Source organism: Synchiropus splendidus, chromosome 1 (assembly GCF_027744825.2).
Source record: "Synchiropus splendidus isolate RoL2022-P1 chromosome 1, RoL_Sspl_1.0, whole genome shotgun sequence".
NCBI lineage: Eukaryota > Metazoa > Chordata > Actinopteri > Syngnathiformes > Callionymidae > Synchiropus > Synchiropus splendidus.
The window spans coordinates 23,316,052-23,341,098 of NC_071334.1; the positions used below are offsets into that span (position 1 = coordinate 23,316,052).

Genomic DNA, 25,047 nt, shown 5'->3' on the forward strand with positions numbered 1-25,047 from the left:
CGCTCTCATGAGAGATGCAGGACGGTGGAGGGGGAGGTTCGAGCTGAGGATGCAGAGAAGCTAACGGCATCGGTACCGACACACTCACACACTCTGTGGACTTATTCCTTCTCTTAATGCAAAATGCTCTCATGACACATGGAGGTAGGATGGCAGACCGTCAGCGTGCAGTATGCAGATAAGAGGCTAAATATAAACGCGCGCACACACACACAGAGTGAAGTTTCAGCTGAGGCTAAGTGTGTGTGTCACTTGGGCTCTCTGTGAATTATTATTACCTTGTGTGTCTGTCATGTGGGCAGCCGTGTGTGGCGGTTTATGTGCTTGTCAGTGACGTATGAGTGATGTGTGAGCATGGTTGTTTCACTGTAATTATCGCCCATGTAATGATGATTCGTGGCTAAGTGGTAGCTCAAACACTACACAAGTAGACAGCCAAGACTGAAATCACCTCCCAGCGCGTCAGTGTAACACATCACAGTGTTTTTGTTGTGTACCTTTTGAAGTCATCATGCATATATTTGTTAGGTGCCTTTTGAATTGGACACACTAAAGTCTTCACTAGTGCCTCAGAAAGCAATGGCAGAACAGGTACCTGTGTTAACTCAATGTTGCATTTGACGTCGCTTCAAAGCAGCTGAATGATGATTCTTGCTTACAGGTTCCTAATTTGACAGACATGTGACAGACAGTTCTTGGGAGAGTTTTCCACTGAGGGCGGTGATGTCAAAGCGAGCAACAGGTGGGCGGGGCAAAGGGGAGAGATCTGATGCCATGGCAACCCTACAGACTGCGAATGAGGAGCTCCGTGCCAAACTGACAGAGATCCAGATAGAACTTCAGCTGGAGAAGAACAAGGTGAGTTGACAGGTTTGGGGTCACCGTCAGAGGGTTGACTAACACGTTTTGTCTGCAGGTCAGTCGTTTAGAGAGAGAGAAGCAGCAGGAGCTGCGAGCGGAACATCACCGGGCGGCCGTGGCCATCACTGACCTGAAGACCAAACTTCATGAGGAAAAGCAGCGAGAAATTGCTGCCACCAGAGAAACGTTGCTGCGACAGCATGAAACTGAGTTGATGAGGGTCATCAAGATCAAAGACACTGAGATTCAACGTCTGAATGGACTTGTGGTCACTGTGCGAGACCTGTCCAGTGACAAGGTAATCGTTCGATCCAGCTCCCTTCTGTGCTTGTCTAAAGTAAATACCTGTGGACCTTCGCAGGCCAGAACCAGCCTGCTCACTGAGGTGGAGGAAATGAGAAAGAACTGGGAGGTGGATCGCACGCGTCTTCAACAGGAGGTCCAGGAGCAAAGAGTTGCCAGGAAGTCAACAGAAGAAGCTCTGGCCGCTGCTCAGCAGTCCTGTCTCGCCCGAGCAGCAGAACTCAGATCTGCTCACCACCAACACCAGGAAGAGCTGAATAGAACAAAGAGAGACAGTGAGAAAGAGATTCGGCGACTGGTAAGTGCAACACTCAAATCCAGATCCCAGACCAAACCGTGACCTTCTGTGTGACCAAGCTCTGCATGTTGGGGAACCCTGTCAGCCAGAGTGTCTCTAACCCTCTCACCTCTCATGAAGCTTTCACTAATAGTCTTACACCTGTAACCAAATTCATCTGTCAATCTTCACACCCCCCTAACCTGATCCCGCCCCCACCTGCGTGTCACTGACCCTCCCCCTTACTCCCTCTCACCTGTGTGTCAGATGGATGAGATAAAGCTGAAGGACAGAGCGGTCAGTGTGCTGGACAAAGCCCTGGGTCTTCAGGCTGGACACGCCCACCGCCTCCAGTTGCAGACTCAGGCAGCTGAGCAGCAAATAGCTGCACTGAGAGATGCTCAGAGGGCGGGGCTACATCTACCTGGACACGCCTCCAACCCCTCCCCCCATAGTCTTCTTCACATTGTAAGCCCTCGTCTTCCTTCATGTTCTACTGACCCTCCATTCACGTGTAACATAAAGAGGGCTTTTTGTCATCCTCCTGACTAATAAAGTCATGCAACGCCGTACAATGTCGTGTCTGGGGTTGTTAATTACCCCTACTTTTAAAAAACATTTGTGTGTTTGTGTGTGCATTTGTGTGTGAAGTCACAGGAGGACCGTGACACTCGCAGGTTTCAGCTGAAAATCGCTGAGCTCACATCCATCATCAGGAAACTGGAAGACAGAAATTCTCTGTTGTCTGAGGAGCGCAACGAGTTGGTAACTCTCAAGCACGCGTCCACCCAAAATCAACATTTTAGCTTTAAAAAGATGGCGCTCCGGGTCATGAAAAACCCACCGATCGCATGATGCATGCCAATCACAGTACGCACATCTAAGCACGATGGCAGTGACACGACCTCAGTGGTGAACTCAACACTATTTGGCTACCTTGAGGCTTAAAAAAAAAATCAGGAATTTGAAGTAAATTCACAAAACCACCATCATTTCATAGGATTTTTAACTTGCTCTTGCTTCACACGCTTATTTAAAAAAATACTCTTGATCTCAGTAACAACCTTCATTCTCTTGTTTATTTCAGCTGAAGCGGCTGCGAGAGACCGAGAGTCAGTTTCTCCCGCTTTTGGACAAAAACAAACGCTTGACAAGGAAAAACGAGGATTTGTCACTGGAACTCCGTCGCCTTGACAACAGGCTGCGCTCTATCACCCAGGAGACCCTGGTAACTATGGTAACTTTTGAACTTTTCAACCTGAACCACAGCACTATCACCATGGCCAGATCATTGTGACTCATGACCGCTGACATTGGGACACCATCTCAGCTGAAGGAGGAGCGACTAACCGCCTGCCTGTCCATCTCCGCAGAGGAGACCCTGCTCTCTTAATGACCTGGACCGCAGCCACAGTAGAACCTACCATGGCTACAGTCACAGCAGCAGCTACCATGGATACAGTCACGATGAGGAAGAGATGGAGTTTCTTCGGCTTCAGGTTCATGAGCAGCAGCAAGTTATAGAGAATCTATCCAAGGTACGAACGTTTGCTTCTAGCATCACTGTTTAGTGACTATCAAAGCTACTTCGTATACATGTACTGCGTTAATACCTTCATCATAGTGTTGTGTTATTAGTAGTACGGCTGCCAATACTAAATAAGCTATTACAAACACGACCACGCAGCAGCTTTTGTATAACAACGACTTCTAATCTTCAGTTCCTACTCTGCAGAATAGTTCAAACATGGGAATCACTTTCTTTGTTATTCATTCACTGAGCGATTAAACTGTTGTGGGTGATGCGTCTGAAACGGCCTGGTCGCAGTCACAGCCAAACATCCAACATGGAAGTGCATTTCTGAATATTGCTTTCTTTTGACGCGCCGGGGAGTGAACAGGTTCTGCTCTAGCTTTGATTTCCAATACTCTTCTCACCGCCTGAGATGCAAGGATACAAAAACATTTGACGGAGAAGGTTTTGTTGATGTGCTGGAAACTAAATTCTTCACTCTCAGGACCACATCAGAATTTCCTCTTGGAGTCACGTTTTAGGGAGATTCCCTAACTGACAGGAGGTGAGGGAACTGAATCTGCCACCTTTCTTTTGCTTGCTGACCTGTCGTCTAGAACTTCACTGTCCAATACTTCTTGTAACTACCACTAGACCATCCAGACTAATTCTTAGAACATATACTACTAATTTTCTTCTTTTCCATTCCCACTTTACATTTTTTTTGTATTTCAATATTTCTTTCATTTACCCTGACACTCGTGTTTTTCAGGCTCTAGAGACAACAGGATATGTCAAACACGTCATTGTGAGTCTTACCTTTCAAAACTACATTTTCTGCTTTCAATATTGTATTTATTTTTATTGCAGTTCTTTTTTAATTTGCATTGGTATTAAATCACTATGTATTTACTGTTTTTAGCAACTGCACTTGAAGTGGCAAACATCATTTTAGAGTGACAGTTCCACCACTCTGCAGTAAAATCTTCTGTCTTGCAGGAAAGGGACGTATTGTTTAGAACACGACGCACAGAAACTTTCAGGAGAAGAACGTTCCGATCCAGAGTAAGGAACCTGGTAACATTTTATCAAGCCATCTTTGTTGATCCTGAGAGTCTGTGCTCCCATGCCCAGGTGATAGAGACATTTTTCGGCTATGATGAAGAAGCATCCGTGGACTCTGATGGATCGTCTTTGTCCTTTCACACCGACAGAACTCCTGATACTGAGCCTGAAGAGGTAAACGCTCACCCTCAACCGTGCACACACACTTAGAGTGGCGGAGGTCATCATGGTTCTGTCTCAGGTTCACGAGGAGGGGGACCTTCGTTACCGCCAGCTGACTCAGGAGTACCAGGCTCTCCAGCGAGCGTACGCTCTGCTGACCGAGAGCAGTGGGGGGGAGTACGACGCTGAGAAAGAGATCAAGGTGATTTAGATTCTGCTGGGTGAATTTGCCAGGCGCTGACAGACTGATTGTACTGCAGACCAGGCAGCAGCTCCTGGATGAAATCAGAAGCTACGAAACTAGAGTTGCAGATTTGGAGTCCGAACTGAACCAACAAGGACGGGTAGGACACACATAGAGCAGCCACACTCACATATACCTGTTCGGCGCACCTTACAAGAGCGTTTTACTCTCTCACCCAGGATGTTCAGTGGGTGAAGGAAAAACATCTGCTCTACCAAAAGAATCATCAGCTGCTGGAGAAGGTTTCGGATCTTTTTACCATGTGATGAACCGCAGAATTAAAGTGAAGTCAAGCTTCACACATTTTGTTTTTTATAGTTGAGGCAGATGGAAGGTGAAGATCTGCGTCTGAAAGACGAGCTGCAGGACCTGAGAGACCAGAATGAATTGCTGGAGTTCAGGATCCTAGAGCTGGAGGTGACGCTCCACCAGATCATCAACACAGACTCACACACCTCTTAAATGACCCAGATTCACTGTTACTTCCTGTCCAGGAGAGGGAGCGTCGGTCACCTGGTATGACCTTCCCGCTCAATTTCCCTGAAGGGCTCAGTCCTCTGCAGATCTTCTGCGAAGAAGAAGGAGTGGCTGTAAGTTCCTGAGGAGCTCTCTCCTCCATCTGATTATGTCTACAGCTATTAGCTTATAGTTTACAATGCAGAAGCCGAAAACCACAGCACTACTTTCTTTTGCTCTCAGGACGTTGTCATAAGTGAGCTAATGAAGAAGTTGGACATTCTTGGAGACAATGCTGTGAGTTTTGTACTTGTTTTCAGAGTTACCTCCAGTCACCTAGTCGAGGCTAGTAAACTGAATTGTTTTTTCCTTGTTTTCATCATGTTGTATTCAGGTTTGTTCTTGCTTGGGAATATGTGCTATTTTATTTGTATTTCTAGGGTTTGTCATATAAACTTGTCATGATTTCCTGTTGTCTTCATCTTTGTCAATGTGCTTTTTGTTTGCTAAGTCATGTTTTGTCTTGCCATCTTTGGCCTCTTTATGTCCAGCTGTCATCATATTCACTTCGTGTCACTGAGTTTGTAAAGGTCTTGTAGTCTTACAGACACTATGTATTTATGTCATTGATGTCCAATGGTGTTGTGTTATTTTGTGCCCTCGTGCTCATTTTTATGGACTGTTGTGTTTGTTCATTGTGTTCACATCTGGTTAACTTGAACGTTGTGTTTTTAGAATTTGTCCAATGAAGAGCAGGTGGTGGTGATTCACGCCAGGACGGTTCTGACTCTGGCGGAGAAGGTAAGACTCCTGTCATCTGTTGAGGCCAGGTCACTGACTTCATGTTGTCTTTAGTGGCTTGAATCTGTCGAGGTCACAAAGTCGTCTCTGCAGCAGAAGATGTTGGACATCGAGAGTGAGAAGGTGAGTTTCCTATCTAAATAGTCCGGTTCTCACAAAGTAGACAGTTCTGAGCAATCGGCTGGTGCTGCAGGACCTATTCAGGAAGCAAAAAGGATATTTGGATGAAGAGCTGGACTACAGGAAACAGATGATGGATGAGGCACACAAGGTTGGAGAAGCAAACCCTTGTACCAGATCTGAATTGTCCCATTTCGTTTCTGAATCTTTTGTCACTTGGACTCTTTCAGAGGATCCTGGAGCTGGAGGCCATGTTGTTTGAGGCTCTTCAGCTTGAAGATGCTTCCAAAAGTGAAGGACTGAAGGGGGAGGAACGTCGCCTGTCGGATATTCTGACTGACCAACAGAGGGAGCAACTGAGGAGCTCAGTGGATCAGTGGAGACGAGCAGTGATGTGTGAGCTGCGAGAACGCGATGCTCAGATTCTCCATGAGAGGATGCAGCTGCTCCAGCTGACTCAGCAGGTACTCAGCAAGTTCCAATAGGTGACCCCCTTCACACATTGTGACCTCAGGAATGATCAGATTCCAGAGGTCACAACTCTGTTGGAACACTTGCTTTTGTACTGTAACATTAATGTGTTCCCCAGGACTAAACAAATGTTAACTTGTCATATTGTAGCGAAACAAGGAGCTGGAGGAAACACTCGATGCTCAGAAACGACAGATTAAAGAACTGGAGGAGAAGGTTTGTCTTCTATTTGTAATTTAGTGTCGTATTGAAGCACTTCCTTTGGCCAGCACTGTGGAAGCTCATTGTTTTCTTTGTGTTCCCCCAGTTTCTTTTTCTCTTTCTGTTTTTCTCCCTCGCTTTCATCCTTTGGTCCTAACGTGTTCGGGTGAGTGTCACCGGAATAGTCCGTTGTTCAGGTTTACTCCAGTGTGATTGTTGGCCTTATTGAATGTATGTCTTCCTGTTGTCCAGATGCTGGAGTCCGGTCCAGATCAAAGTACTGGACCTACCACCCTGGACTCGCCAACACAGTGTCAGACCTGTACTGACCTCCATGATTCTGGTGCAAGTTTACTGAAGCGCTGCAGGACTTGAACCTGGTTTCAGTATTTATCACTCTTGTTGATGAAACAGGTTTATCTAACCAGGTTAAATTAACCAGGTAAATAGACTTATATCATGGTTTCGTACTTCCTTGTGATGACTTTGCGTCCCGTGTCAACCCAGTTGATGCAGATGGTCTAGCAGTATTTAATCGTAAATGATGAAATTATATTATTTATTCTTCTCAGTGTATCTTGACTGGACAGGTTTGTTTTTATGTAAAAAAAAAATCTTTGATATTTTTTTACCCTCAAATGTCAGACATGAATATTAAAAATGCTTTAATATATTGGAGTGTTTGGGAGGAATTGATGTGTGAATGTGTGTCTGATAGCATGCCTGTACGTGTGTGTGCTGCAAATGTGACAAATGAATTTAGTTCAGAAGTCTTTGTCTACAGGACGTCAGCTGTAATGGTCAGTGACCTGCTCGTGTGTGTTCATGTGAGAACATTAACAGGACAGTTTGTGAAGTCACAGTTGAGTGTGAAGTCAGAGCTGCTTCATTCTCACTGAGCTGCTGGTCTTCATCGTCTCGCCTCTGTCTCTGCGCTTTTTCTCCATCTCTACTGGTCTTCACGTATCTGCAGGTCTTCATTGTTAATGTTGGCTATCACTTGATTGTCTCACTTGGTCTTCCATACCTCTGCTCATCCTTATCGTCTTTGTTTATCCTGGTAAACTTGGTTTATAGTTCTCATCCCCGCCTGCCCTCATTGTCTCTGCTGTCTTTGCTCCTCTCATCTTCACTGTCCTTGCTCCCCTTCATCTACTGCACCTCTGCTGCTCGACATCAACTGCACTTGTCATTGTTGACCTCATTCATTCACAGCTTCATTGACTCTGTGCTGCTCTGCTTTATCTTTGTTCTTCTTTACCTTCTGCCTCGTCTTTCATCAGTCCCATACCGTCTTCACTCATCCTCATCATCTCTCCCTGGTCTGTCTTGTGTTCATCGCTCCGGTATTTGAGCTCGTCCTCATCTGTTTCTGCCCATCTTTGTTGCCCATCTTTGAGTCATGTCTGACCGTTTCTCTGTGGAGGATGACTGCGCCTCGCTGCTGTCGAAGCTCGGCTCAGACTCACCACGTCCTCGGATGAAGTTTGGTGGGATGTTCTGTAATGTCGAAGGAGCATTTGAGAACAAAACATTGAACTTCGAGTCATACAGTCCTCAAACGCAGAGAAGACGAGTCAACAGGTCTGATGGACATGTGCGAGAAGTGAAGGCGGAGCCAGGAGGACACACCCACCTGCACAGCAAGCGAAAGGAGGAGGTACACTTTATTCTTTACATCAAAAATAGAATACACATTTTGAAATAGATTCTTATCATAAATTAAATGCGCCACTTTGTTGTCGAAAGTCTTGCATACAACAAACTAAGCTTTTATTTTGAAAGATTTAGCCGGATGCGAGAACGCAATATCGCACTTGACGTTTTTAGGTGACACAAAAGAAATCCTTTCTCCTGCAGCCGCGGCTCAATCGGCCCATCGCGGATCGATATCAGCAGCTCGAAGACTTCGTCCGAGCCTAGAACATGAAGAGAAACGCGGTATGTAGGAGTGAGCAGAACCGAGCAGGGCGAGAGAGGATGCTGCAGCGACCGCCACCGTCCCTCCTCCGCCCTCCTCGGTCTCCGGTCGGTCGTACTGATTGTTGTAATCGGATCACGTACAAAGAAAGTCCGTAACCTAAATCCGAGTATGTTGGGCGAATTCGGCGGGCCACGCTTCCAGACGGCGCCGGGATGCGGGTGAATGGATGTCTGCTTTGTGATTGGATGATGCCTCTTAACCGTTGCCATGGTGACATGTGTCTTTCAGACCAACAGTTTGTTAATCAAAGGTGGAAAGATCGTCAATGATGACCAGTCCTTCTACGCCGACGTCTACGTGGAAGACAGAACCATCATGTGAGTCTTTTGTCTCCAAATGCTGTGTTCTTCAACTTTTATTTTGAAAACCGACGACGGAAGTCAGCCCTGCCCATTTAACACTTTAATTTCACGAGTAGAAAATATTCCACCAAATCCAGTTTCCCTGAAGAACAGTGACACAGAAATACTAACAAAAACAGCAGACCATCTTATATTGTGACAAGGAGCTTGTGAACTCTCATCTCTGCTGCAAATGTTTCCAAAGCCAGCCGTTTCACTGATGGCTGCAGCCGTGGAGGACTGGAGTGTAGCCTGCGACTTCTTGTTCTCTGTGTCACGAGTGGCAACTCAGCCTCTCTGGTGTGTTACAGGCAGATCGGGGAGAACCTGCTGGTTCCGTCCGGTGTGAAGACCATCGATGCGTACGGTCAGCTGGTCATCCCTGGAGGAATCGACGCCAACACTAATCTGCATGCCCCCCAGAGAGACTTGAGCCCAGCTGATGACTTCTACCAGGGCACCCGAGCAGCTCTGGCTGGAGGAACCACCACGATCAGTGAGTTTATAAGAGATCATTTATCATTGCTGATCGACGGTGTCCAGTGGTGAATGTGGTGGAGATGAATGGGATGATGTTGGAAGTGATGATGATGGTGATGACTGTGTTGGCAGTCGATCACGTCCTGGTGGAGCCCGGGTCCAGCCTGCTGTCGGTGTTTCAGCGCTGGAAAGAGGCAGCTGAAGAGCGTGTGTGCTGCGACTTCTCTCTCCATGTGGATGTGACCCGCTGGCATGACGGTCTCGTGGAGGACCTGGAGTCACTTGTCAAACATGAAGGTAAAGAGCTCCAGACTCTGATCCCTAAGGAGGAGCCAGGTCTGGCTTAAGTGTGTGGTTTATTACTTTACAGACCTTTTTTTCAGTTGATATTCTGCATCTTTATTGGTTCAAATCTGCCACAATGATCACATGACTCATGACATCTGCGGTCGTGGATGTATAAAACCTTGACACAGATTGTATCCAACCTCCTGAATGGGTTGCGCTATAAGTGTGAAATCTCACTCCTCTGTTGTGTCTGTGCTGCAGGCGTCAACTCCTTCCTGTTTTTCCTGGCGTACAAAGACCGTTACCAAAGCTCAGACTCTGAGGTGAGCACAAACTTTGTCTTAGAGAATCAAGATGAAATCGCCTCGAGATGAAATGCATGTCCTGGATTCCAGCTTTACGAGGCCTTCGGCGTCTTGAGGGAGCTGGGAGCAGTCGCCTTGGTTCATGCTGAGAACGGTGACATCATCCAGGAGGTGACGGACGACTCACCCAATATGTCTCACATAATTATAACTTGTCAACTGTTTATTGTCCTCCTTATAGGAACAAAAGAAGGTTCTGAGTCTTGGTATCACTGGACCTGAAGGTCACGTCCTGTCCCGCCCAGAGGAGGTAACGCACACCAGTGGTACACACCGCAGGACTGAGGACAAAAGCTCACATCCGTGTGTATTACAGGTGGAAACGGAGGCCATCTACCGAGCCACCACGATCGCCAAACAAGCTAACTGCCCGCTCTACGTCACCAAGGTGATGAGCAAACCGGCCGCTGATGTCATCGCCAAAGCACGGAAAAAAGGTGACCTAATGTTCTGACATAGGCTGGGTTCTACTGTCTAGTAAAACAGAGATCTGAATATCTGTCTGCTGCTTAAAAACAAAAGAAATGGCTCCAAAACCTTGTGACTCCATGGCCTCCTTTTGCCTCAGGAATGTTGGTGTTCGGTGAGTCCATCACTGCCAGTTTGGCAATCGACGGCTCCAACTACTGGGCCAAAGACTGGAGCACTGCTGCAGCCATGGTCATGAGTCCCCCTCTGAACCCCGACCCTTCGACACCTGCTTACTTGGCCTCTCTCCTAGCGTGGTGAGTCCATTTGCGCGTTTGGCTTGTTGACATGATTCTGTGCCGTTGGTTCAATGACATTTGTGTTTTTACAGTGGTGACCTCCAGGTGACCTCTAGCGCTCACGCCGGCTTCTCTTCAGCTCAGAAGGCCGTCGGGAAAGACGACTTCACTCTGATTCCTGAGGGAACAAACGGGATTGAGGAGAGGATGTCGGTGGTTTGGGACAAAACTGTGGTGAGTTCCCGACATGTATCTGGTAGAGCTCGGACAATGGCATGTTTTTAAGGATTCCGCATCTCTGCAGTGTCCGGGCAAGATGGACGAGAACCAGTTTGTTGCTGTAACAAGCTCCAACGCTGCCAAACTTTTCAACATCTATCCACGCAAAGGTCAAACTCCACAATTGAAGACCTCGTGGCAAATGTCAACTGTGACCTCGAGACTTGTGTTGATCAAATACGAATGCATAGCTCAGTCCAGTTTTCTGTTTCTATCTGTTCAGGTCGCATTGCGGTTGGGTCCGATGCCGACATTGTTATCTGGAACCCAAAAGAGATCAAGTCGGTGTCTGCGAAAAGCCACAACCTGGTAAGGCAATGCAAAACCAACCTTCATCCTCCTCCTCATCATCACTGATCAGTGGTACTGACCTATTGCAGACCGTTGAAGTCAACGTTCTGGAGGGTCAAGAGTTCCGTGGTGTGCCCTCTGTGGTCATCAGCGGAGGACGGGTTGTGTTCCAGGACGGAAAACTGGACGTGACGGAAGGTTCTGGCCGCTTCATTGCCAGAAAGGCCTTTCCGGACATTGTTTACCGGAGGATCCGGGCTCGCAGCAAGGTTGCGGAGACAAAAAAATAAAACCATAATTTGCCCTTTATTTATCAGCAAAGCTGTTTATTTTCATCCCTTTTTGTTCCTCATCATTTCCCAGATGGCTGAGAGTCGCGGTGTTCCCAGAGGAAACTATGATGGTCCGGTTCATGACGTCATAAATATGACCAAGTCTATGCCACCTACTCCAACCAGCAGGGGGCCCGCTTGTCCCAAAGTCCAGGTGGGGCAACGAAACCTCCACCAATCAGGATTCACTTTGTCAGGTGATTGACCTGTTTGACCTTGTCATGTTAACTTGAAAAAAGTGACATCAGATGCGATGAAAGCTTTGTTGTGAAAACAGGCACTCAGATCGATGACCACATCCCTCGACGCTCCACTCAGAGGATTGTAGCGCCGCCTGGAGGAAAATCCAACATTACATCTTTGTCTTAATCGAGACAAGATCGTTTGGCCATTCCATTCCCATAGCATATTCTCTGCATCTGAAACAATGTAGCACTGTAGCTGATGGTAGGTGACTCTAGCTCCGACATCTTCTCCATAACTCCTCGTCAACCAGAAACAAGTGAATGTTCGAGTGAAACATGGTCGTGGATTTTTTTTTAATCTGTGAACTCCCTGTTTTTATGGCAATAAAGGTTTTTGTCACAAGTGATTCAGCCAGCTCCCCCCTTTTTTGTGCGCAAACTAGACACTAACAATCTTCTCATAAATCCAAAAGTTAAGAACATTCTTTTCTTTTCTGCTCCTTCCTTCTCACTTTGACAACTTCATCTTCCTCAGCTTTCATTTGATCTTCTCTTTATTCCACTCCATATGCCTCCTCTTCTCTCTCCTCACCCTCGTTCTCCCCTCCTTCCCATCTGCATCATCCCTCTCCGACTTGTCGTCCTCTTATTCCCACCTCTTTCTACCACATCTTACTGTGCATCACACCCCTCAACCTTATCCTCTGCATCATTCCCCTTCTCTTGTTCCCCTACCGTCTACTTTTCTTCCTCCACCTCGCTTTTATTTTCTTTCAGGTACTCCTCTTCCATTTGTTCCGATTCATTATATCCTCCTTTGTGCGCACTCTTCCTTCTTAATTCACATCTTGGTCATCACCTTTCACCTCATCTCTTCTCTACTTCGCCACATCGGTGTCATTAGCTCGTTTCAAACTTTGTCCACTGGAGGTCAGTGTTGTCACACCCTTCTCTCAGTTCGCAGACGCGCTGTCCCCGACACTCCATCACCACATCATCACAGCGTGACCTCTCCCTTTCTTCCTCTCCTCCTCTTCGCCTCCATCTCGTTCTCCTTCTATTTCTACCGTTTCTATTTTCTCTAAAGTTCTTCCTCTTTATCCCTTACCTTTCAGCTCGCACCTCCTTATCCTCCCCAACTTCACCTTCTTAAACTTCTATTTCTGCGTCCTCCTCTTTTAAGTCAGTGACTTGTCCCTTCTTTGCCTCTCCTTCATCTTCCTCTTCTACCTCCATCCTCCATCTCTTCCACAGAAACCAACTCCACATCTTCTACCTTACCACTGTCTTCACTTTCACACCCTTCTCTACTTTGCTTCAGTCACTATATTTCTCTTTATCTTTCTTTTCTCCATATAGCTCGTTCTTTTTCGCTTAATTCCTCTTCACCAGTGACTTCTTTTTTTTCTCCTGCTCCTGTTGCAGAACTTCTATCTTCTCCTTCAACTGAAATTATTAATCCCATAATCTCTTGTGTTTTGTTTTTGTTTTACCTCATCAATTCTATTCTTTTCACCAAAACAATGTCCTCACCCTTGTCATCTTCTGCTACCTCTTTGCTTTCTTCTCATCTTTCTTCCTCTCCTTCTGAATGTTTTCACCAAGTAATTTCTTCTTCTTCCTCCTTCCATGCATCTTCAACCTTCCCTCCTTTGTGTTCTTAAAAATTGTCCATGCATTTCTCTTCTTCATCGAGCATCTTGTGCTTTCACTATTTTATTCCATCTCTCCTCCATACACCTCATTCTCCTCCATTCCTCTCCATTCACTTGAACATCCCCGCCACCCCCCTTCACTCCCTCACCCACCCCCCTCACATCATCCTTTGATCACTAATGAACTGTCATCACCCTGGAGGTCAAGTGCAGAGCAGCATCAGTGGGGAGTCCTGACCTCAGGATCACACCTGAACACAGAACAGAGGGAGACAGTCTGACTCCCCACGGCACCCCCACAATCCACCTCTCGCTCTCTCTGTTTCTCTGTCTTTCTTTACATCCATCCAAGTGGGGCTCCTCCCACGCAATGATGTCACAAGCTTGGAGGGAGACCCGTGGGGTTTTTGGGTTCTGGCATACAGTCCTGGGGGGCCGCAGGGCTGAGAGTTTCTCCTCCTCTGCTGCTCTTCATCCCTCCATCTTTCTTCTTCTTCTCTTTGGGGAAAACAAATGTTTGCTTAGTCGGCTTGAAAGTTGTCTCCCTCGAAGGTTTATATTTTATTATTATTGTTGTTTTTTTAATTTTTCATTCTTGTTTTTTTTTTTTTAACTTTTTTCAAAATTTCTGTTTTTCTTTAGTGTTTTCCTCTTTTTATAGCTTCTTCATCGTAAAACTCAACGTGAACTTATTTGCTCAAAAAAAAGAAGAAAAGGAAAGAAAACTTTCACTCCTCACTTTATTTTTGGCTCCTGGTCTCCATTGCCTTTGGGGTTCGGATGTTTGGGGTCCAGGAGAGTCTCCCCCGGGGGCCCGGAGGCAGCATGAAGGAGGAGCCGCTGACCGCTCGCTCCACATGGATCCACACGGCGGCAGTTTTGGATGCCAACACAGCCGCTCAGAGGTAAAAGCTCAAGACCGTAGTTTACTAATCCACAAAACTGTACGGAACACTGTGTTATTTTAAAATGTATTCTATTAAATTACATTTTATATGCAAAAATATCCCATCCCAGGAAAAGCTTCAGAAGATGTTGAATATGTTTTTAAATTCCATGACTCAATCGCTTCCAATTGAATTTTTTAAGTTTAATTTTAATGTATTATTTTTTGCAGGAGGGCAATAATGTAAATACAAAAAACATTTGTTGGTAAATTTGGTGTTAAAAACAAAATTGTTGTTGACATTTGTGTTGCATTTATCAAATCCCTGAATACTTGCCTTTATTCAAATGCATATCCATTTAGATTTAAGAAATAAAGAGCATAACTTCTAATTATTATATTATTTTATAATTTCTTAAATGATTTTTAGTTTTTTTTTTTTTTTATTAGGTTAAAAAAACTTTCCAAATTTTGCCGTTCTTTGACTGTCACACATAATGTTTGAAGGGGTCAAAGGTCAATGCTTTCTTAGAAATATGAAACCAAAACATGAAATCAATCTAAATCTAAAATCTAAAATTAAATTTATTCAACTTTTACTCTCGTATAATTTATATGTATCACATTTTAAATATGTATTTGACTCACAGACTGACCATATTTTTGTATTTATTATTATTCATTTTTAATTGTTAAGCATTTGACAACAGTTATGGACAGCATCCCCTTTTTTCTTAGACACATTACCATTCACGTTTATATGCTGCAGCCTAGTCTTTTTGTCACAATACTATGTGGACTGTATAATATTGTAAAATAATTTAAACATTTCATTATTATTAATTTTATCAAACGCTGGCGCTTTGAAATAACTTTGAAGTATAACACACCGTATTTTTACCGACGAGATGGCATCATGCACATTTGTTTGGTCGTGTAAAACGTATTCGAAACCGAAGGCGTTTTAAATGTGTGTTTGTGGCTGCGTGTCAGCGGCGTGGCTCTGTCCCGCGCACACTTCGAGAAGCAGCCGCCGTCCAACTTGAGGAAGTCCAACTTTTTTCACTTCGTCCTGGCGCTCTACGACCGTCAGGGGCAGCCGGTGGAGATCGAGCGAACCGCGTTCGTGGACTTCGTCGAAAAGGAGACGGTGAGACTCACGCACACGCTCAGACGGCGAACTTGATGATAGACGTGTTTATTTGTCTTAGTTGTGTTTTGTTAAAAAGACGCAGATAGAAGCAAATGTAAAACACGGATTACAATTCATAGAAGACACATCCAGCAAGCAATTTTAATGTCACTCTCAATATGCAGTAATGCAAGTGAAATTCCTTTACATAGGAGAGATATTGTTATTACATCATTTGTAGAAATATTGATATTCAATGACTCCCAGTTGTCCTCCCACAAAACACAGCAATTGAAGACTCTAAGGGTTTGAGTGTATAAGTGTGTGTGTGTGTGTGTCTTGAAAAATATGACTGCTACTGTCGGTGTTGGGGAAAATGACTGTTGCCTGTGAAATGTCAATTTCCCATCCTAGTGTTGTTGGGAGACTGATGCCTGTCCCAGCTACACAGGTCACCCAGAATGGTCAGTGCTGCGCCCTCACGGAAACAAGGTCGCGGTCTAGCTTGTCTCAACTCTGCAATCCAGCGTGAAGTTTGCATGTTAACACCGGGCATGTGTGGTGTTGCAGGACATGATCATCTATAGTTATGATATTTTGAATGGCCTTTATGTTAAATAGGTGATAGTAGAGGTGATACTCAAAGGATCCATGACGACTGACGTATTGAAAATGAAGATCTGACAAACTCAGGATGTTTTGTTTGTGTTTTTTTTTTCTTTCAATTGTTTAATCCTTTAATGGGGTCACAGGATGCTGCAGCCACCGCATAGGCAGTGACAACCACGTACACACAGAGACACATGCACTCACACACCTACACACACTCACACGCTCTTAAACTTTACTACTGATCTCAAAATATCTGTTACGATGGATCTGTTCTGTTACAATCAGAAAAAAACGTTAAGTATAATATAAGTATTAATTTGGTCCATTGGACTGTGTTCAACAGTTTGAGCTCTGGTGAAATGGAGTGTGACACCCATAGCGTCAATTATTTACCTGTCATTTGTCATTTGAAATACAAAATGTTCTTCACTACAAAAAAACGCTGTTGGACAAAGCACTTTTGCTCACCATTTGTTTGTAACGACAGCCATATTCAGGTGGAGCGGAGTCTCAGCTCCTTCTTCAGAGAACATTATTAATGACCAGTGACCAGATGCAGTGCGGGGTTCACGGCCCCTATAGGAAATTCCTGTTTTCACTACTATACAAAAATGATTTAATGTGAAGTAAAGAGCAAACATACAGGGAATAGAGAGCCGAGAAAGAAGAAAGTGTTTATTGCTGTCTTTGTGTGTGGGCAGGAGACTCCGGGGGAGAAGACCAACAACGGGATCCACTACCGTCTTCAGTTGCTCTTCAGTAATGGTCTGTTCATTGACGTGTCACCTGGTCTTACCTGAGTATCCGCTGACTCAGGTGTGTGTGTGTGTGTGTGTGCAGGTGTGAGGACGGAGCAGGACGTGTTTGTGCGCCTTATCGACTCTTCCACCAAACAGGTGATTGTTGATCATCTGCACCTGAACACACTCATCAAGAATCGTTCATCTGAAAAACTGTGTGTGTGTTACAGGCGATCGTCTATGAAGGTCAAGATAAAAATCCAGAAATGTGTCGAGTTCTACTAACGCATGAGATCATGTGCAGGTATTGACTGTAACTACCACAGTTCTTTTCGGTTCATTTTTAGTATAATAATACTCATCCGACAGCTGAGCCTCTCCATCCAAGGCACCATGTTCAGATCGGAATATAGGTGTGTGTGTTGTTACTGCAAGTCTGTGGCTCTTGGCCTGTGTCGAGACCGCTTGTTGGAAAGACCTGCAATGTCTTGCTGCTTGTACCGGCACGGTAGTAAAGCCATACGCCAGACAGTGTCCACAGACATGATCATTTGTCTTACCCTCATGGACTCCTCCGCTGGTTGGGGTTGTTCTACTGACTGAACCCGATGCGGTCCATACTTGAGGAGGTGGCACTTACTAGGTGAGGATTCCACTAGACACCCATATGTTTCTCACTCCTAGACCGTTCGGAATAGGACCTTGACTCCAGACTGTTGCCAGCAGATGTTTCAAGCGAGATGTGTTACGTCTCGGCCTGTTTGTTGTACTGTTAAGATTCTGGCAGGGGCCTGTGGTTTGTCCAGATGAACTCCACCAACCAGCTGCAGCCACCTGATGTTGGGAGCCTTTAAATTCACCATTGTGTGTCGCAGTTGGCCCTTTACTGGTTGGATTCTGTGTTTGTGTTGGTGTTGATGTGGGACTCTTCAATGCTGATTGGTACACGCCAGCGGGGAAGCCTGGAGTCTGAGCATCACCTTCCATCTGGCCATGGTTTTGGTTAAAGGCCCATTAATGCTCGACATTACGTACACATCCAGATACGGACGGAGCCTCCTGTCCATGATCTGCATTCATTTTGGCTGCACGTTTCCGCTAAGCTTACAGATACAGACCAAAGGGAGCAATACCACCAGTAACCATGGGGGCAGTGTTGCTGTCACTACCCGATGTGTCGCTGTAATACGAGACGTAGAAGTCATAACAATGGCAGAAATTCCCTGCTTTTCAGTTGCTATTGTCACTGCCCTATTTGCTTCTTCATCCCGTTTTGCTTCCAGGGCTCCGTTTTATGACGTCATTTCCTGTCCGCCTGCGCACATTGGAATTTCAAGACGTAAATTCCTGTCCACATGCGCACATGGGTGTAGCTGCTTGACACATAAATTAGAATAAAATTAGCAACGTCATTGCGCCACGCCTCACTACACACTCATATTTCATCAAGAGAAGCAGAATTTGAATTACTAAAGTACTACGCCGACGCATTAACTGTATTTTAACCTTATTTTATATATATCACTACATTTGACTTGTATTCAACAATTCGGATATTTTAACAAGATTTTGTTTTGTTTGATGAATCGTCCAAAGGAAACTTTTGTGATGGTCACCTTGTTTATTTGTTCATCCTATAGCCTGTTAGTCCTTCTTCTTGTTTATTTCTTTTTCTCTATCGACACCTAGTGGTCATTTTACAAACATCACTGATTGTCACAGATTTCAGATAAAATAATTGGATCTTTCTGTGCAATTTGCATGCAGTTTTCTATCTTGCCTACGAGGTCTCAGTGGTTAATTTGGTTTATTGCAACCAAATAAACAACAGGACAAACGTCTTTTTCATTGAATCACAACTTTTCTGAGGATTACATTTTATTAATAAAACATGAAAACACACCAACATTATTTATAAATGACTAAACTTATTTTATATACAAAACATCGTAGGCAAGATAGAAAACTGCGTGCAAATTGCACAGAAAGATCCAATTATTTTATCTGAAATATTGTTAAAATATCCGAATTGTTGAATACAGGTCAAATGTGATATATATAAAATAAGGTTAAATACAGTTAATGCGTCGGCGTAGTACTTTAGTAATTCAAATTCTGCTTCTCTTGATGAAATACGAGTGTGTAGTGAGGCGTGGCGTAATGACGTTGCTAATTTTATTCTAATTTATGTGTCAAGCAGCTACACCCATGTGCGCATGTGGACAGGAAATAACGTCTTGAAATACCAATGTGCGCATGCGGACAGGAAATGACGTCATAAAACTGAGCCCTGGAAGCAAAACGGGATGAAGAAGCAAATAGGGCAGTGACAGCTATATTTCTAACGGCCTCGCTGACCACCGCCTCCACCTTCTTCAACAGTCGTCATGTTTTGGAGTCTGTCTTTGTCATAAACCTTTAACGCTGAGCTGCTCCCCCTGGTGGATGTATTTGTGAATACCAATACCACTGCACAGACGCATGGAAGTATGTGATGAGTGACAGTAACGTCATTTGAAACGGACGGGTGCAATTTCATATGTAAATGGAGCATAAATTAACTTTAAAGCTGTAGTTCCTTTGCTCTACCACGTCTGCAGCATGTGGCCTCTCCACAGCTCTTATGGTGTGGTGCTGGTCTCCTTCTTCTTCCTGAGGATCAGTGACAATTTGAGTTTGTGTGTAGATTAGCGTGGAAGAGTGAGAGCTACTGCACTGCGAGCAGCTGATTCTAACAGTGGAGTCCATAAGGAAATAATTTTTCTCACTGCTCTACTGTGTACAGTGTGCTGCGGTCCAGATACCAAGTACCATTCGGTTAACTCCGAGATTGAAATTATTCCCTGCATTGTTGTGTTACACAGGGAAGTGAAATGCATTTCTTACTTCTCATGTTTAAGCTTTTTAAGTGATCATCTTCTGACAAGCTCCACAGTACTGACTCTTTATGGCCAAGCTGCAAAGCTTCCAGCACTGTTTCGCTCCAGTTTGAAAAGCACTTCGTCCCCTGACTGTGACCTCACAGGAACCCTGATATTGTTGACCTCTCTTTCAGATGACTGTTCCACAGAAACAAACAAAAGTAAATGATGCAGCTTCCGGAGCTATTTGCGCACTGTTATCACCTGACAAAACCCTTTCACAAACTATTATTACTACATATCTGCTAGCAAAAATACTGACCATATCTGTGCTTCTCTTTCAGTCGCTGTTGTGACAAGAAAAGTTGTGGGAACAGAAACGAGACGCCGTCAGACCCCGTCATTATTGACAGGTAATACATGTGCACTGACATGGGGGCAAAAAAAACACACACTCGGAAGTACACAAGCAAAACACATAGGTATTTCACAGACCACGCTGGTGTCTGAATGAGATTTGATTCGATCTCTTGACAGAAACACCTTCCCCCTTGTTTTCTCCCACTCCCTTTTCTACACCTCCCCCTCCCCTCTTCTGCTCCATCTTCTCTCCGCTGTCTCTAGTTCTTCCCATCCTCGACACTTCTTCCAGTAGTCCCCCTGAGTATTAGCCCTCTTTCCTGCTCAGCTTTGGGGGAGAATAGTGGGGATGAGGGAGAAAAAGTGACTGGGAGGGGGGAGGACAGGGGAGTAATGCAACTATGCTGCGGTGCATGGTGGGAAGGTCTCTTGTGGGTCTGTGTCCAGTCAACAAGAACTATGTCAGACCGGCTTTGTTCCTGCAGAGCAGTTGAGGCAATACAGTGCAATCTGCAGACTAGTTGTGGTCCTTCTTCCTCCCATGATCAGGTTTAAGATGAAGCTGAGGTCAAAGGGTCAACACTAATTTCTCTCTTGTCGTGTCATCGGGACAAAATTAAAACCTGACAACCTTTAAATTTCATTTTTTCCTGGTTTCGCCCAGTTAACAAGAAAAGTCTTAATGAGAAAACTCGGGGACACGTCAGGTTTCCAGGCCAGAGTCGGTGCTGGGGAGGATGTGACAGTGGTTTCAGCTCCATGTGCTGCTGCAATGATGTCACTGTGATGTCACGGAGATTGATTGATAGGTTGAGTGACATCTAGTAGCTACAAAGTGAATAACCTGTTACGACACAGAACCGTGTTTAAGTGAGGCGGATCGGAGGAACAGAAGGCTCATAAATCACACCCACACGCACGCACACGCACGCACACATAAACACAGGCAGTATATTATCTGTATAATTCTCTCGTCACTCCACTACATTTTCTACTTCATAGATCTTATTAACTTCCTCAGTGTGTATCTGGTTACGTGTGTGTGTTGCAGTGTGCGTACTTGCTCCCATGTATGTGCTGGAGGTAGGGGAGCGGGCTTTTATGCTCTTATCCTTTGTGTGATTTAGATTTTTCCTGAAGTTCTTCCTCAAGTGTAACCAGAACTGTTTGAAGAACGCCGGCAACCCCAGAGACATGAGGAGGTTCCAGGTAGAACACACACACACACACACACACATTTACCGACCCGACCAAAAAATAGTCACCCACTTGTGTGTTTTAGGTCGTCGTCTCAACGACAGTGAACGTGGACGGTCACGTTCTCTCAGTCTCGGATAACATGTTTGTTCACAACAACTCCAAACATGGCCGACGAGCTCGCAGACTGGACCCCTCGGAAGGTACGAGACGTTGCTCCTCATCACCTTGTTTTGTTTGGGTCTGACAAAAGGCGACTGGGGTTGATGAGGATGAGGATGAGGATGATAAAGGGTAAGATGGTTGTGGAGAGGAGGAAGATTTGGACTCCCTGATAATGGATGTCTGGAACTGGAACACAGTCACAAGGTTGTGGGCTCAAATCCTCCTTTACATATTGTAGCTTTGTCTTCCGACAATGAAACATGGGAAATGCAGGTATCAATATGGTATTAACCCGCGTGTGTGTGTGTGCGTGTCTCTCCAAATGTGTGTCCAGCAGCCACTCCGTGCATCAAAGCCATCAGTCCCAGCGAGGGCTGGACGACCGGCGGAGCCACCGTCATCCTGATCGGAGACAATTTCTTTGACGGCCTACAGGTGGTGTTTGGGACCATGCTGGTGTGGAGCGAGGTGAAGTGGACACCGCATATCGATCGATGACTAAACAAACCCAAACAGTCTGAACGGTTCCTCCGGTCTCCACAGCTGATCACACCTCACGCCATCAGAGTGCAGACTCCACCACGACACATTCCGGGGGTCGTCGAGGTCACACTGTCATACAAGTCCAAGCAGTTCTGCAAGGGAGCGCCGGGCCGCTTTGTTTACACAGGTACCTGCGCATACACACGCGTTTGTATTGCTGTCCCTGTGGGGACATTGTGAGGTCTCTCCAGGACTCTGAACCAAACTGAAACCTATTTATAAACGCCTCCTTATTTTGAAGTCTTCGTCCTCAAATTGAGGTTTGGACCTGTGGGGCCCGGAAAAAGGTCCCCACTAAGACATAAGGTGCCCACAAGGATAGTGTTTTGTCAAGAATTAGTCCCCACGAGGCAGTATAAACAAGCACCACACACACACACGTTTGTATTGCCATCCTTGTGGGGACATTGTAAGGTTTCCCATTGCCATAATGCTTTCCCCGTCTCTCACCTTTAACTTAACCCTCCAAAACACATGGCTCACCTTAACCACAACTATGAACCAAACTTGAACCCAATTATTATGGAGTCTTCATCCTCAAATTGAGGTTTGGACAAGAATTGGTCCCCACAAGGAAGTCGAAACAAGGCCATACGTATAAAGTGGAGGCAGTCGCCGGGTCCTCATGTGAAGTCTGATCATGTCATTGTTGTTGTCTTCCTCCTCAGCTTTGAATGAGCCCACCATAGATTATGGCTTCCAGAGGTTGCAAAAGGTCATCCCTCGTCACCCCGGAGACCCGGAGAGACTGCCCAAGGTATTACCACACACACACACACACACACAATAATATACAAACAGTGGGACTGATTATTGTTGGTGTTTTTCATCAGTCTGAGTTCTAGTTGGCTGCTCTGATAGTCATCAGCTGATCCTGTTTAACTTCTGTCTGTGTGTGTGTGTGCAGGTCTGTAATGTTTTCTGATCTGATCAGTGAAAACAACTCAGCCATTTAAACTGCTTGTCATGCACTTCACTCAATAACCCAGAATGCTTTGCAGTTAGATGACCGTTTGTCGTGTTCCATTTGTACAACTCCAGCCTGTGATCTCGCTGATCTGTATGACCTCTGATTGGCTGTCACTCCACGAGTGAGTGCGTGTGTGTGAGCGAGAGAGAGGGAGAGAGAGAGAGAGAGAGCGCGTGAAGCCCATTGGCAAACACAGAGGTTGAAACAGTCAAATCAGTAATCAGTGAGTGCAGCCATGTGGAGAGAAATGAGATTGCCACAATTCCCCCCCACACACACACACGCCAGCGCACACGCTCACCAAAGTGTGACTCTCTCCCCCCCCCACCCCAGGAGGTGCTGCTAAAGCGAGCTGCTGACCTGGTGGAGGCGCTGTACGGGATGCCTCACAACAACCAGGTAGCTCACCTGAGCCTGCTCCCTCAGGTTCACTGCCACCGTGTGTCGGGTGTAAAGCAACGTTCCTGCACTTACAGGAAGTGATCCTGAAGAGAGCAGCGGACATCGCAGAGGCGCTGTACAGCGTACCTCGTAACCACAACCAGATCCCATCTCTGGGCAACAGCGCCCCCCACGGGATGATGGGCGTGAACACGTTTAACGGACAACTGACTGCTAATGTGTCGGACGCAGTGTCAGGTACGAGCAGCATTCACCGACTTTCGTGGTAAAAGGTGACTGATTTTTTTTTTTTTCTTTCAGTGGGCTATAGTCGTAACGCAGGCAGCGGCTCTCCACGGGGGTTCGTGTCCAGCTCCACTCCCCAGCACAGCAACTACGGCAACACTGTCACCAACAGCATGAACGCCTACAACAACAGTGGGATGTCCAACATCGGAGTAGCATCGTCACCAAACTTCCTCAACGGCTCTTCTACCAACTCCCCGTATGGCCGTAAGTGTCCAGGTCAACACCAGCTCTGGCTCAAGGTTGACATGAGTCACAAAACCATCTGTGTGTTGCAGTCGTTTCCTCCAGCCCGACCATGGCCGGGTCCAACTGTGGCTCCACTCATGGAGTTTTCTCCTTCTCTGCTGCTGTGAAACAGAAGAGCGCCTTTGCCCCGGTCGTCCGGGCAACTGGTTCCAGCCCCCCTCCCAACTGCTCTGCTCCTAACACCAATGGGTTGCAAGGTGAGGTCTGACTTGTTGAGTCCGCTACACGCTATTGACCATATAGACCATGATCGCACACTCTGTCAATGGTGTCGCACAAACCCATCCTTTTCCATCTTCAGGAATGTCTGGACTTGTGGTTCCTCCAATGTGAAACGAATCAGCTCCAAGGGACGAGGCCTCTGCCAGTTACTGACCTGTTCATCGCAGTGAAACCTTGTCAATAAATATCCTCTATTTTCTTCTTGTTTCAGTCTGATCCAGCTTTTGGATTCAGCCCCCCCCCCCACTTGGGATCTCGATTTGTTTTTAAAACATGTCCTCTGACAACCACAGTGTGTAAACCCCCTCACCTCCCCACATTCCCTAGTCCCTGTCAGTTTTTTTAACACTCTGATTTGATCAATATTGTTGCGCTATACCTGTACAAACCTGCATTGTTGACTGTGTCTTCTCTTGTGTTGTGTGACTCTCCACACTTTTGGTGCTGCCTTTGTGTAATGCTGTGACTAGCTGTAATTTGTCAGTTGACCTCTGCCCCCTTTGCCACCGCACAACCACACTTCTCATCCAAAACGTTTTGTACAAAAATAAAAAGTAATTTATATCTGATGTTTTTCTATCTCTGGATGGTTGTTGTCATGGATACGTACAAACTTTCACACAAAGTAAGCCCGTCCAGTCAACTGCATGGTTGTTGTTTTTATGGTCCAAAGTTTTCACTTCATGAATAAAAACCACTCAACGACTTGGCGTCTGGTTCTTCACATGGTGCCTCAACACAGAGACATATCTGAAGACGCCGCTCCTCCCTCCCGTGCTATTGAGGGCCATGACCTCACTCTAATGACATCATTGGTCACGTCTCCGAGCAGAGGAAGTCTTGTCTGCGTATCGGCTCGTCGAAGAAAGAACATTAGTATGTGTACTTCTCTATCCTTGATCGTGGTTTCCTATTAATCATCAGGATCTTCCCTCCTCAGTCTAACAAATGCTCTCCATTATTGCCGATCAATTCCCAGCCAATGATCGACCCGTTATGGATCAATATGTTTGTGTGTAAGTGAAACCTGCATGTGGCTCCG

At 45.7% G+C, this 25,047-nt stretch overlaps 3 protein-coding genes across 5 annotated transcripts; all 3 read left to right on the forward strand.

The window, feature by feature from the left end:
- The first annotated feature begins 54 nt into the window (after positions 1-54).
- jakmip3 (Janus kinase and microtubule interacting protein 3) lies at positions 55-7,238 on the forward strand. Of its 2 annotated transcripts, XM_053858891.1 has the most exons (24): positions 55-144; positions 662-858; positions 917-1,159; positions 1,223-1,462; positions 1,709-1,909; positions 2,093-2,206; positions 2,529-2,678; positions 2,815-2,979; positions 3,727-3,762; positions 3,954-4,019; positions 4,089-4,193; positions 4,261-4,383; positions 4,442-4,525; positions 4,605-4,667; positions 4,744-4,842; positions 4,920-5,015; positions 5,125-5,178; positions 5,617-5,682; positions 5,737-5,805; positions 5,876-5,953; positions 6,033-6,266; positions 6,424-6,489; positions 6,581-6,640; positions 6,727-7,238. In XM_053858891.1, exons 2-23 carry the CDS (start codon positions 724-726, stop codon positions 6,629-6,631), a joined length of 2,538 nt encoding a protein of 845 aa, XP_053714866.1. In that variant the 5' UTR covers positions 55-144; positions 662-723; the 3' UTR covers positions 6,632-6,640; positions 6,727-7,238. The 2 variants fall into 2 exon arrangements, with proteins under 2 accessions (XP_053714866.1, XP_053714877.1); XM_053858902.1 differs by lacking the exon at positions 1,709-1,909.
- A 145-nt stretch (positions 7,239-7,383) lies between these two features.
- Positions 7,384-12,119, forward strand: dpysl4 (dihydropyrimidinase like 4). Of its 2 annotated transcripts, none has more exons than XM_053858939.1 (15): positions 7,384-8,134; positions 8,687-8,775; positions 9,111-9,295; positions 9,412-9,576; positions 9,829-9,890; positions 9,963-10,043; positions 10,114-10,182; positions 10,249-10,369; positions 10,501-10,657; positions 10,732-10,873; positions 10,944-11,028; positions 11,142-11,227; positions 11,299-11,478; positions 11,573-11,738; positions 11,819-12,119. In XM_053858939.1, the coding sequence occupies exons 1-15, from the start codon at positions 7,877-7,879 to the stop codon at positions 11,908-11,910; spliced, it is 1,938 nt and encodes a 645-aa protein (XP_053714914.1). In that variant the 5' UTR covers positions 7,384-7,876; the 3' UTR covers positions 11,911-12,119. The 2 variants fall into 2 exon arrangements, with proteins under 2 accessions (XP_053714914.1, XP_053714921.1); XM_053858946.1 differs by lacking the exon at positions 7,384-8,134 and adding an exon at positions 8,274-8,415.
- A 1,715-nt stretch (positions 12,120-13,834) lies between these two features.
- On the forward strand, positions 13,835-24,629 carry LOC128759564 (transcription factor COE3-like). The gene is made up of 16 exons (XM_053866624.1): positions 13,835-14,286; positions 15,261-15,417; positions 16,713-16,776; positions 16,852-16,907; positions 16,982-17,055; positions 19,957-20,025; positions 21,100-21,181; positions 21,255-21,372; positions 21,669-21,802; positions 21,878-22,004; positions 22,546-22,634; positions 23,181-23,246; positions 23,324-23,486; positions 23,550-23,741; positions 23,813-23,980; positions 24,085-24,629. The coding sequence occupies exons 1-16, from the start codon at positions 14,162-14,164 to the stop codon at positions 24,114-24,116; spliced, it is 1,716 nt and encodes a 571-aa protein (XP_053722599.1). The 5' UTR covers positions 13,835-14,161; the 3' UTR covers positions 24,117-24,629.
- The last annotated feature ends 418 nt before the right edge of the window (positions 24,630-25,047 follow it).

Coding starts and splice junctions, on each gene's coding strand:
- jakmip3 (XM_053858891.1), top strand. CDS start 724: ATGTCAAAGCGAGCAACAGGTGGGCGGGGCAAAGGGGAGAGATCTGAT. Junction 859..916: donor TTCAGCTGGAGAAGAACAAG/GTGAGTTGACAG, acceptor TTTTGTCTGCAG/GTCAGTCGTTTAGAGAGAGA. Junction 2,980..3,726: donor TTATAGAGAATCTATCCAAG/GTACGAACGTTT, acceptor CGTGTTTTTCAG/GCTCTAGAGACAACAGGATA.
- dpysl4 (XM_053858939.1), top strand. CDS start 7,877: ATGTCTGACCGTTTCTCTGTGGAGGATGACTGCGCCTCGCTGCTGTCG. Junction 9,296..9,411: donor TGGAGGAACCACCACGATCA/GTGAGTTTATAA, acceptor CTGTGTTGGCAG/TCGATCACGTCCTGGTGGAG. Junction 9,891..9,962: donor ACCAAAGCTCAGACTCTGAG/GTGAGCACAAAC, acceptor CCTGGATTCCAG/CTTTACGAGGCCTTCGGCGT.
- LOC128759564 (XM_053866624.1), top strand. CDS start 14,162: ATGTTTGGGGTCCAGGAGAGTCTCCCCCGGGGGCCCGGAGGCAGCATG. Junction 16,908..16,981: donor TCGACTCTTCCACCAAACAG/GTGATTGTTGAT, acceptor TGTGTGTTACAG/GCGATCGTCTATGAAGGTCA. Junction 22,635..23,180: donor ACCCGGAGAGACTGCCCAAG/GTATTACCACAC, acceptor CCCCCACCCCAG/GAGGTGCTGCTAAAGCGAGC.